Raw genomic sequence first — 11,612 nt, 5'->3', positions numbered from 1 at the left:
CAGGTGTTACAGACCACACCAAAGGAAAGAGAAGCTCTTGCAAAATACAACCTAGTCCAGAAGAATACAAGAATACAGCTGCTGTTTCATGCATCAAAACATTAAGAGAAAGAAGTAAAACACTGTTAAAGGCTGTTGAACCAAAACATCGTTCAGGCTTTTTCAAGGTCAATAAACAGAGGAGAATAAACTAGTCATTTTGTTTTGATGTCTTTTTTAATGCTCAGAAATACCACTTTTTTAACATGTCCTGTATAGATTCATGGCCCTATAGCTGACACATGTATCCCTGCTTTATATGTTGTTTTTCTATCTTTCTTTTCCCTTGGTACTTTTCACTGTATTTTTGTCACTCAAATACAAGCGAGTAACCTGTAAACCTCAAAACAATCAAGATAGAATCTGCTAACTAAATTTAGAGCTGTTTGTGGGAGGATTCTGTTAGCTTACAAAACCTCTAACAATCACTGAATAACACAATATGCCTTCAATGTTTTTTCTGTACAGAAAACAGTGCCCATAAAACCACACTTTGTCATTTTTACAGTGTTTCTCACTGTTTCTAATCCATATGTTTTGCTAGGCTAAGCTAACTGGCTGCTGGCTGTAGCTTTATATTAAAAGACATAAAAGACAGAATTTTCCAAAATATCAGTGTTTTTTAAGCATTTTAAAAGTCAAGTTCAAACATAACTTTTGGAAATATTATAATGACAGGAAGTTTCTCTGAACATCTGGACCAGTTGACGCCCAGAGGTGAGGGTGTGGAGAGCCCAGACAGTACCAGCCATACCTCTGCAGATCAGGGGACTCAGAACAACTCTCTGCGGCCTGAGAGCGCTGCAGAGAAGACCGGGGCTGTGGCTAAAGTCCCAAAGTCTGTCTCAACCGGAGCCCTGTCCCTCATGATCCCTGGAGGTAAGTCGAAGAACAACATGCAGAAAGAGATGCATACGCTGACTGAAAAATATGATCTCAAGCAGTTCTGTTGAAGGTTGGAGTATGTCAGAGCCATACCGTGTGCGGAATTACAATAAGAGCAGCGGACTTTGAACAAATAATGTGAAAGAGATGAAAGCGCCCTATAGATCCGTGCGAAATTGGCCCAGCATGACACCTGCTGTGAGTTCCATTTTGCAGAGTGGCTGCGGGCGAGTACCCGAGTACAAGCCGCTAACAAGTAAAGTAAGCAGGCAAGGCAGAGAGAGAAAATCCCATTAGTTTCACCCTCAGCAGGAGCAGAATGAACCGGGCTCATGAGCTTTATGGCATCACCTCACTACTGGCTTGAGGGCCGGTCAGAGTCTGATTGATTGAATAAAGGAGTCTTCTCAGGTGGTGATTATCTCTTGTTTTTACAGATATGTTCGGCGTTTCTCCGCTGGCCAGCCCCCTGTCTCCTTACTCCCTCTCCTCAGACCCTTCCTCAAGAGACTCATCTCCAAGCAGAGACTCCTCCCTGTTCACCGCCAACCCGCGGCAGCCCATCATCATCCACAGCTCAGGGAAGAAGTTTGGCTTCACGCTGAGGGCGATCCGGGTGTACGCCTGTGATGGTGACATCTACACTGTCTACCATATGGTCTGGGTAAGGACTATCAGCCCGTAGTAGACAAGTCGTGATCAATTAGGAGTCGACAAACTGTAAAAGTGCTTTACTTTATCTGTTGGATGCAGTTTAAACAAACTGTAGCTTGTTTGCCAATGCAGTTCTTGTGAAGGCTGTACAGATGAAATCTCATTCAGCATCCAAGGATGCTCTGTTCTGGTCTTCTGTTGTTCGTTTTTAAGGTGAAAACAAAGCAAACTGACCACATGATTTTGTGATAGTACATATTTGATCTGTTGGTTTCTTTCCCTGTTTGTTCAGACAGTGAGAAGCAGTTTGAGAGCTTAGTTCCTGCTCTAGTTAAGTTAGCTGTTTCTCAACAAAATGATAGTGACATGTTGTGACCACACAGCAACTAAACCAGTAATAGTACAACACGAAATACCGTTTTTGTCCTCTCTGGTAAAACAATTTTTGTACTTGTTGTTCTGTTTGCTGATATTTGAATGTTAAAATATCTTAAACCCTCCAAATGGATGTAAAGAAAAATAGATGATCATGAAAAGAGATGATAACAATAATGAATATTTCTTGTGTCTGTCAATCAGAATGTAGAAGACGGTGGACCTGCACATAAAGCCGGACTGAAAGCTGGAGACCTCATCACTCATGTGAACGGAGAAGCAGTCCACGGTCTCGTCCACACTGAGGTGGTGGAGCTCCTGCTCAAGGTAAACAAACGTTTATGTTTGAACTTCATCAGCAGTTCAAGTTATTAATGATTTTCTTCTTGTTTGGAAAATGTAGTTTTGTTATGTAATTGCTCAGTATACCATACACAGTGGTTAACACTGATTAATCCTGAATGCAATGCAAATTAAGTTGAGATTAATAACTAGAAATGTAACATTTGTGTGGTCTGACTTAAGTTTTAGTCCTTTGTTGGATGAATGTGTTTTTTGGGAGACAAAATTACATCCTAAGTTTTGTCCTTCCTTCTCAGAGTGGCAGCAAAGTGGCCATCTCCACAACCCCGTTTGAAAATACTTCAATAAAAACTGGTCCTGCGAGGAGGAACAGCTACAGGAGCAAAATGGTCCGATGTGCCAAAAAGCCCAAAAAGGAGCGGACACCAGAAAGGTACTTAACTTTTTCATTACCACTGTAGATTGAAGGCTTTTGTCTCCCTCTTCTTTTCCACTCAAGGAGTGGAGTTTTTTTTTTTTTACCAAAAAAAAAAATTGGAAAAATTGTTCAGAAAGTGACAAATGTTGGAAAAATGACACAATTTAGGACCAGTTCAGTCGGTCTCGACAGTATTATGGTTCCATACTCAAAGCTAACAAGGACCAGAGTTAAGAATTCATGTGCTGGTTCAACGCAGAAAGAAACTGCGACACAGTGCTGCTTGAAATGCAGTTGAGCATTACTATATTCCTTATTGTCCTCTAGGGGGCAGAAAGACAACACTGACTGGATATTTTAATATGTGAATCATTACTCTGTAGGATCAATGGGCTATTTTGCATCTTAAAGAGACTGTGAAAATGTGCAAGATGATGTGTGAGAAAAGCAAATAATGTAATAATAAAGAAATGCAAAGAGCATAATGACAAAAAATGTAATAATTCTGAAGCAATGTGAATGTTTTATGTTGATTTCTAATGCACCTCTCAGCTATTATGTATCCATCCACCCTTTCTTATTCTTTCTTACATCTGTATCTCAGATTTAACAAACTGCTTCAAGCAATATAGTAAATAATGCATCTTAAACGACGACAGCAGGAGGTGTTCAAATGAATCTGGACTAATTTCTTCCTTCTCTGTCCCACTTTGCTTTCTTCCAGGCGACGCTCCCTTTTCAGACGTTTTGCCATGCAGCCCTCTCCTCTCCTGCATACCAGCCGCAGTTTCTCCTCTCTGAACCACTCCCTGTCATCTGGTGAGAGTCTCCCTGGCTCCCCTACCCACAGTCTCTCCCCCCGTTCCCCTACCGCCGCCTTCCGCCCCACACCAGATTTCACCCAGTCAGGTGGGGATTTCAACTCACTCTGATGTAACTGTTTGTTTTTATTTCGCGTGTGAAATTACTGATAACCATGTCCTTTGTTCTTTTAACTTCTAGGTGGAAACTCCTCCCAGAGCAGCTCTCCCAGCTCCAGCGCTCCAAACTCCCCTGCAGGCTCGGGCCACATTCGTCCCAGCACTCTCCACGGCCTCGGCCCCAAGCTGCCGGGTCAAAGGCTTCGTCAGGGGCGGCGCAAATCTGCCGGCAGCATCCCTCTTTCTCCTCTGGCTCGCACACCTTCGCCTACACCTCAGCCGACATCTCCTCAGCGCTCACCCTCTCCCCTTCTTAGTGGGCACTCTGTCGCCATTTCCAAGACGACACAATCCTTCCCAGCCAAGATTCATTCCCCACCCACCATTGTTCGCCACATTGTGCGTCCCAAAAGTGCTGAGCCGCCTCGCTCACCACTCCTGAAACGAGTCCAGTCTGAGGAGAAGCTGTCCCCCTCTTACACAGGAGATAAGAAGCACCTGTGTCCCAGAAAACACAGCCTGGAAGTGACCCAAGAGGAGGTGCAGGATGAGGAAGTGAGGACCGGGGAGAGGGATTACACCGTCTTGCAGAGTGTGGAAGAAACAGCCTGCGAGCCACCAGCAATCACCCGTGTGCGACCTGTTGAGCAGGGCTGCTTAAAGAGGCCAATCAGTCGCAAGATGGGCCGGCAGGAGTCTGTGGAGGAGCTCGACAAGGAGAAGCTGAAGTCCAAGGTGGTTGTGAAGAGGCAGGACTGGTCAGAGAGGAGGGAGTCTCTACAGAAGCAAGACGCCCTACGTGACCCTGAATCGTCCTCCGTGTGTGGTGACGACAGGGATGATTTTCCGTCCAGGAGTCAAAACAAAAGCAGCCCAGACTCTGGTCCTCTGGAGCCCAAAGCTGCAAGCACAACACTCAAAGATGTGCTGTATAAGAAACTCAACACACGTGTCTCTGAGGGCATGGCTGATACATCTGGTAGCAGTGGTGACAGTGACGGAGGACTCAGATCTTCTCTGTGCTCCGTCCACCCAGAGTGGCAGCACTCCAGACAAAGTAAAGACAACATGAAGCCAGACAGATTGGACTTTAAAGCTCCAAACATCGAGTTCACCAGGAAGAGGCTGTCATTTGAAGAACGAGAAGACTGCATGTGTCGCTGCTCTTCCAGCATCCATGAGAACCTGCACTTCGGCTCCACCAGGTCCAAGAGCCTCCAGCTGGACACGGCCATGACTCATGACCACATAAAGGCCGGACTGGGAAGTGTTCACTCCAGCCCTGAAGGTCTGGCCCCGAAACTGTTCTCCGGCAGAGGAGAGAGCGCTGTGGAAAAACTCCAGCTCATCTCCTCTGCAGAGTCCTCACTTCGAAAGACATCATCTGAATATAAACTGGAAGGACGCCATGTGTCCTCACTCAGACCTCTGGAGGGCACTCTGGATATAGGTCTGCTGTCAGGGCCCAGAGTGTCCAAGACAGAAACCTGTTTATCTAAGATGGCAGACAACACAAGCGACACTGTTTCCATGAGTCCTCCAATCTGGCTCCAGACCCCGACGGAGAGACAGATAACCATCCCACAACTGAAAACTGCAGACAAGCTGAAGAGCCCACTGACTTGTTCTCCGAGCCCTGAAGCCGTTTCCTCTCTAAATAGCATAGTCGCCTCCAAAGATCAGTCAAATAATGCAGCCACAGAGGGGAAAATCAGTACGAGTGGTGAGAAAACACAGGATAGACTCAGTGAATCTCTAAAGGCTCAAACCAGCAAAGTGGAGGCGTCAAACTTTACTGCTAAACAAGAGAGCAGGACGGGTTTGAAGGCCGGGTCAACACTGGCTCATGAACACAGAGGCCCTCGACACAGCTCCCACTTCTCTTCGTGTGGAAAAACACCCTCCATACGGGAAGTCAGCAATGAGGATCAGGAGGATGAAGTGGAGCAGCCGGAAATCACACCACACACAGACGGCTCCAACACACTAGTCTCTTTGACTTCAGCAAAGCCGGAGGCGAATGTAAAAACGGTGCAGTCTCCGGCTACAGCAGCCAGTGAGCTATTAACTGTGTCAGTGAAGCAGAGTATAAACTGTGGTTTGGATACAGGTCAGCGTCAGAGCTGTGAGAAAACAGCACAGAACTCCGGCGTGACCTCTGTTTCTAAAGTACAGAACAACTCATCTGTATCTGTAGAAACTAAACAGCAGCCGGTGAACATCTGCTCCTCAAAAACGCAACCGCACAGCTCTGTGACAACATCAGCCTCTGCTCCTGCACATGAGGATAAAACCTGCAGTTTGAAATCTCAAAGTCAGGACTGCTCAGAAAGATCTGTTGGTAAGGACAGTGTGCAAGCTAACAGATCAGCTGTGAAAGTGGCAGGAGATCCAGTCAACACGTGTGTCTCAGCTGCTAAAGAAGAGCAGAAGAGAGACGTTTCTACTGTGGTCACCTCGTTAAATAATGTAACTTTGAGTGTAAATAAAAAGGATAAAACTGTGTCCGGTGGTGCAATAGAGAGGGGTAGCGTATTGCCGCAGAAAAAAGAGGATCCCGTCTCACCAAAGATTAAGAATGTGAAAGATTCAGAGCAGCTATCGAAAAACAATCCAGCCGAAAAAGCACAACACAAATCATCTGATCCAGAACCTTGCACCTCTAGAAGAGAAGAACCTGTAATCAGTGTGAAAGAAAAACAGAAATGTTCACCTCCAGCAGCTGAAAATGTAAAGTCGAGGCCAGACCCACAACCTGTAGCACACACCGCTGTGAAAACAGAGGAGACAAAAACAGTGGAGGTGAAATCACACAGTGCAGCTCCTCCTGTCCCAGCGCTCAACAAACAGAGAGATCTGTCTAAAGAATCTGTACTCCCAACTTCAAACGCTCAAGTAACCCATGACTCTAAACAGAAACAAGCCGCGCCGCCACCTGCTGGAGTTGACGTAAAGCGTGAGGAGCTGACGCACTCCCCCAGTCATGCTGACATGAAGCAAAGAGAAACCCAGCCCAAAAGCTCTGTAGCAGCTCCAAACACTGACTCGAAGCCAAAATGTCTCCCTTCTAAAGCTGGCCCTTCCTCGTCCACTGTAAAGACATCTGTAGCTCCAACACTTCTTAAACAAACCCTTGATGCCAAACATAAAGACCCTTCCCCTAAAAACCAAGCCCCAGTCGTTAAAAACCATCATGACTCCAAACCAAAACACGTTCCTTCACCTCTTGCTGCGCCTCAGCACCAGCTGCCGCCAGATGTTCCCTTACAGCCCGATCCACCGCCAGTGCTGCCGAAACCTGCAGCCAGAAAGGATCCGAGCAGCGGTGCCGTCTCGGGCAGGATCTCCAGCTGCGCACCCCTGGAGACTGGTGGCAAGCTATCCAAGGAAGCCCCCAAACCGGACAGTCACAAGGGCCCGGATACCAGAACCACCACCCCTGACAAACAGGTGACCCTCAGCAAGAAGGAGCAGGCTGAGAGGAAGAAAAAAGAAACTGCCCAAGAGCTGACGTCTGCGCAGAAAAACACAAAAAGAGACGCATCCAGAGCTGCGCCGTCTGCACCGAAGGACAGTTCAGACAAAGACGCTGGCAGGTGCAAGCAGCAGAAAGGGTCTCCACGTAGTTCGAACAACAAAAAATAAAGAGGGAAGTGAAGATGGCATCATCGCTGCCCCAAGAATCCAGATGTAGTAAAATGTTAGAAATGTTTTGTGCAAACATCATCATGCCTTCTATTTTTCTTCTTTTTTTTTTCTTTTTTTTTTTTGTTCGAGGACCGGGCAAGCTGTTACATGCTGATAGAGAGGTAGACGTGTGTGTGAGAGTGTGTGACACGTTTCTAGGTCTGAATGTAGGCAATCATTTGCTGATGATTTCTGACGTTTCTTGCGTTTTTACTTTTAAGTGAATGTTTGGTAAATTTTTTGTCGATCCCAGAATGCTTTTGTGCAATCAGTATGTCGGGGGGGGGGGGGGGGCAATAGGGGTAAAGTAGCCTTACAAAGGTTGTGACGTACTGTAGAGTCAGTGCCATAAAAGATTTTTAATTGCACTGTTTACTTGTAGACTTCGGAGGACCTGATGTCTTTTAAATGCAGTAGACCACACAAATTTCACCCGGCAAAAAGTTAGCAGCTGCACCACGATTGTTTCTGTTCAGTGAAATCGGTTTTAACATTGGGGGGGGGGGGTTGTGCAGTGGTACACGGAGGGATTGCACCTAAAAACTTCACAAGAAGATACAGAATCATGTCACGGTTCTAGAAATCATAAATTAGTGAAGGGGCCTTAGGATTATAGGAAAATAAACCTTGCTGTTCTTAGCAAGCTGTGGTGTTTATTCACATTCCTCTGACATCTGTACATATATTTTTGATTTTTATGCAATAGGGTGTAAATATGATAACACTGTAAAACGGGGATACATGGGCTTACATGTTTGTATTATATGTATAGGATTTTGCAGTGTCATTTTGTTTGTATGCTTGATATTAAAAGAGTATCACGTTCTGCTTGATAACTCCGTGGTCTAAAAGTAAGCTACCGTGATGTATCTCGTCGAAAGGCGTCCTCTGCTTTGTGACCTACATGTTCCAAAATTAACTTGAAGAAAAGACAAAGAGAGGAAAAAGGCATGAGGGGGTAACTGGGTTATTTCTAAAAATGTAGCATTATATAACGAAACTGTGAGGGCTGTCAGTGATTCCCAAGAATGTCTGTACTGTCGAGGATGTATTTGCTGGTTCACGACAGTTCGAAGGGTGATGACTGTGTGAAATATATGACAAAATGTTAGATTCGAACCAGCAGTTCTGCTTGTGTTTTGCAAAATAATTGCTGCGGTTAGATTTCTGAAGGCTTTCGGGCATCTTCTGCGAGTCATGTCCTTGTCTGTGCAGAGCGATAAAGGTCAGGCGGTGAGCACAGAGCGATGGTTTCAAAGGATCTTTTGACATCAGGCTTCAGTCTCAGTGTTGTTCAAGTCACGTGTGAGTGTTTAGTTCTTCATATTGAGCAACGGCTGGCTTAAAGGGACAGTTCTGCCAAAAATGAAACAGTCCAACAAACATTTCTGGAGCTTCACAGCAAAACAAATAAGTCGATGGTGAATTGTTTTAAAACTTGTCCAAGTCCCTAAAAGGCACCGAGATCCCAAAATTGATTTAAAGAGACATTTTTTTACACCCTGTTTTAAGCAGAGATGTAGCTGCTAAGCTAAAAGTGTTAGCCTGCATCTTGTCTGAAATGGGTGCATAAGCTCGGCGGCATGTGTTTCAAGTTTTAAAGGTGCAATTTGTAAGAACTGTCCACCTGTGGACAGCATATCACCATGTAACCTCCTCCTGCTGCACCTGAAGCTGGTTAGCTCAGTGCAGCTAGTGGTCCAGACTGGAAGCTCGTTTACTTTGGACCTGGATGTGAAGGGGGTCACTAGATATCTTGGTCAATATTTTAAGTTTTCAACTAAAATTCTTACATATGGCACCTTTAAAAAGTCCAACTCTTCAGCTGTTTTACTGTGAAGCTCCAGAAAAGTTTTGTGGACGACGAAACTTCAATCGACTGCTCTTCATCATCCAGCTGAGTAGATAATGAGTGATTTTTTCATTTTTCGGTGAACTGTTCCTTTTAGAGGTTTTATATGCAGAATCCTGGTTATTTGCATCTTATAGTTCGTGTCCACAACATACATTTGATGTTAACTTACAAATACTTGGTACTACACATATAGGCTGTCATATATCCGCATCACGTTCTGCGATTCATTCGCACACACAAACACGTTTCTGTACTGTAGATGCCTTTTTTTAAATTGCAAAACCCTAAAGGACTACCGGAAAGTAGCCTAGGACACTAAGTATGTAATGCAGTATTCTCCGTCGTGCTGGCTATGTCTAAAAAAACAGAACAATAATCTTGTCTACTACATATACTCCATGTCGACGAGTCAAAAAGAAAAAAGACGTCCTGGAACGTGACGCAGAATATAGTTTATCTAAACGACATACTGTATCCCAGAATGAAACCGAAACGCATTGAGATTGATAGCAGAGATTTTAATGTTAATCTGATGTTTACTCGCATTAGATATAGTAAATGTATCGCTGATGTATTGTGAGAGAACAAATGCACCTTAATGTTTTGCCAGCGTTCAGTTCGGAGGGCGAGGCGAGGATCGAAACTGGAACTGAAAGTGGTTCATGAATTCCCCGCTCGTCCCGACTTTACATGAATCACTTGAGATTTTATTTGAACGATCGAACGTGTGTTTTTCTTTTTCATCACTTTTCCTCTTTTTCTTGTGACGACTGACATTTAAATCCTCAAAGCACATTCAATGTTTGTTTACAAAGCATCATGGATGTATATTTTGTATATTGTTGATTTGCCAAATCTATGTTCTGTGTCACGGATAATGTTGTTTCTAGTAGTGTGAGACTTTGCTCCCTTTTGCCACAAGGATGTTTAATAAGAACATTTTGTTTGTGCAGTAAATCAATGTCTTATCACATGTCGGGTTTCTTCTTCGTCTGCTTGTCTTTTCAGTTTCCGTTTTATTCCTCTGTGCAAAACTAGTATTAAATGAACTCGCTTAACGATGGTTTGTCTTTTAGAATATGTGCAATAAAAGTGTTTTGAGTTTTGTAATTTGCCCAAGGAAAGCTCTATGGATGTCATAGATGTTGTATATTAAAACAGATATTTATACTTCTAATGTTGCGTAATACTGAAAATAAAATGGAATTATAAATTAATCTTCGCTCCTCTTTTGATTTTAGAATATGATCTTCAGTTTTGGCTAGTTGAATTGTTGATATCAAATGTCAAAAGTCCATTATTTCTGAATAAAACCATGATAATGTCCTTAAAATTTCCTGAAAATAAAAATGTAACTTATAAATAGATAAAATCAGTACAGTACAGGAATGTAACTAAGTACATTCCCTCCAGTAATGTTCTGAAGTACTTAACTTGTCTTTTCATGCCATGTTGTACTTCTACTCAAGAAAAATATATATTTCTTTTTACGCCACATACATCTGATTTTTAAACTCAAAACAAACAATGAAGATCTTATAAAATCTGATGTTATATAACAGTTTAAACAACTAGTCGATTGACAGAAAAGTACGTGAATTACATGTTAAAATGGAGGATTTGAGGTTTTCATGGCGTCATTTGGGGCATTTCCTCTGAATTACTTCAATAAATCTAATGTATTTATAATATTGCTGAGGGTTGTGATGTGTGTTTGGACAAAACAAACATTATGATGGTGTTTCTCACTGATTCAGAGTTTCTTTTTAAACCAAACAATCAATTAATGTCGAACAATCATCATCAGATCAATGCAGAATGAAAATAATCATTAGTTTGCAGTGCTACACAGAGCAGTGCAGAATGAGCTCCACTTCAACCAACTACAAGAGTAAAACTCTGCTTTTACATTAATGCATGACACATAATAATAATCTAATGATGTCAGATAATTATAAAACAGTCATGGGAGAAATTTAACATTTAATACTTCTTAATGCATTTTCCTTATTATACTTAACATACTGCAAACAGCAGATAATCTGTTTTACAGTTATTGTCTTTTCAATTTATTTTGTATCTGTAGATATAAAACATAAAAGAAGCCTCCTCTTGTCTTTAAGTTATAAAAAAGGTGATGCATAAAGAGGTGTAAACCAACCATGAGTGATGCAGTGCGTCACCAACAGGGGGCAGTATCCTTCCACCTGTGTGCTGCTCAGTATAGATCCTCTGTTGTGTAACATCTATCCAGTAGAGACACAGCAGACCAATGTAGTGCTGTGAACGGAAATCCTCTCAAGATTAGAACAAATCTGATAAAGCTGCATAATTAAACTGTCTCTTTTACACCGATTACCAGCTCCAAACAGTGTCGGAGCGGACTTTAAGGTCTTTAAAGCATTCCTGCGGCGTCCTGATATTCATTTATGATGATATTGCAGGTGTTTTCTGTTGAAACAAGGATATATTAAAC

The 11,612-nt window shown here is 43.1% G+C and overlaps 1 protein-coding gene across 15 annotated transcripts in view; it reads left to right on the top strand.

The window, feature by feature from the left end:
* mast4 (microtubule associated serine/threonine kinase family member 4) overlaps positions 1-10,353 on the top strand; it is a 105,463-nt gene extending 95,110 nt beyond the window's left edge. For 14 of the 15 annotated variants that reach the window (XM_030435047.1, XM_030435045.1, XM_030435044.1 and 11 more), the window contains 6 exons: positions 718-918; positions 1,362-1,588; positions 2,158-2,280; positions 2,553-2,689; positions 3,399-3,583; positions 3,677-10,353. In XM_030435047.1, coding sequence (XP_030290907.1) covers positions 718-918; positions 1,362-1,588; positions 2,158-2,280; positions 2,553-2,689; positions 3,399-3,583; positions 3,677-7,239 — 4,436 coding nt within the window. In that variant the 3' untranslated portion in view covers positions 7,240-10,353. The remainder of the gene's footprint in view (positions 1-717; positions 919-1,361; positions 1,589-2,157; positions 2,281-2,552; positions 2,690-3,398; positions 3,584-3,676) is intronic. The other variant, XM_030435046.1, reaches the window with a different exon arrangement.
* The last annotated feature ends 1,259 nt before the right edge of the window (positions 10,354-11,612 follow it).

Source organism: Sparus aurata, chromosome 12 (genome assembly GCF_900880675.1).
Source record: "Sparus aurata chromosome 12, fSpaAur1.1, whole genome shotgun sequence".
NCBI classification, from domain to species: Eukaryota; Metazoa; Chordata; class Actinopteri; order Spariformes; family Sparidae; genus Sparus; species Sparus aurata.
This window is presented reverse-complemented; position numbering and strand designations above follow the sequence as displayed.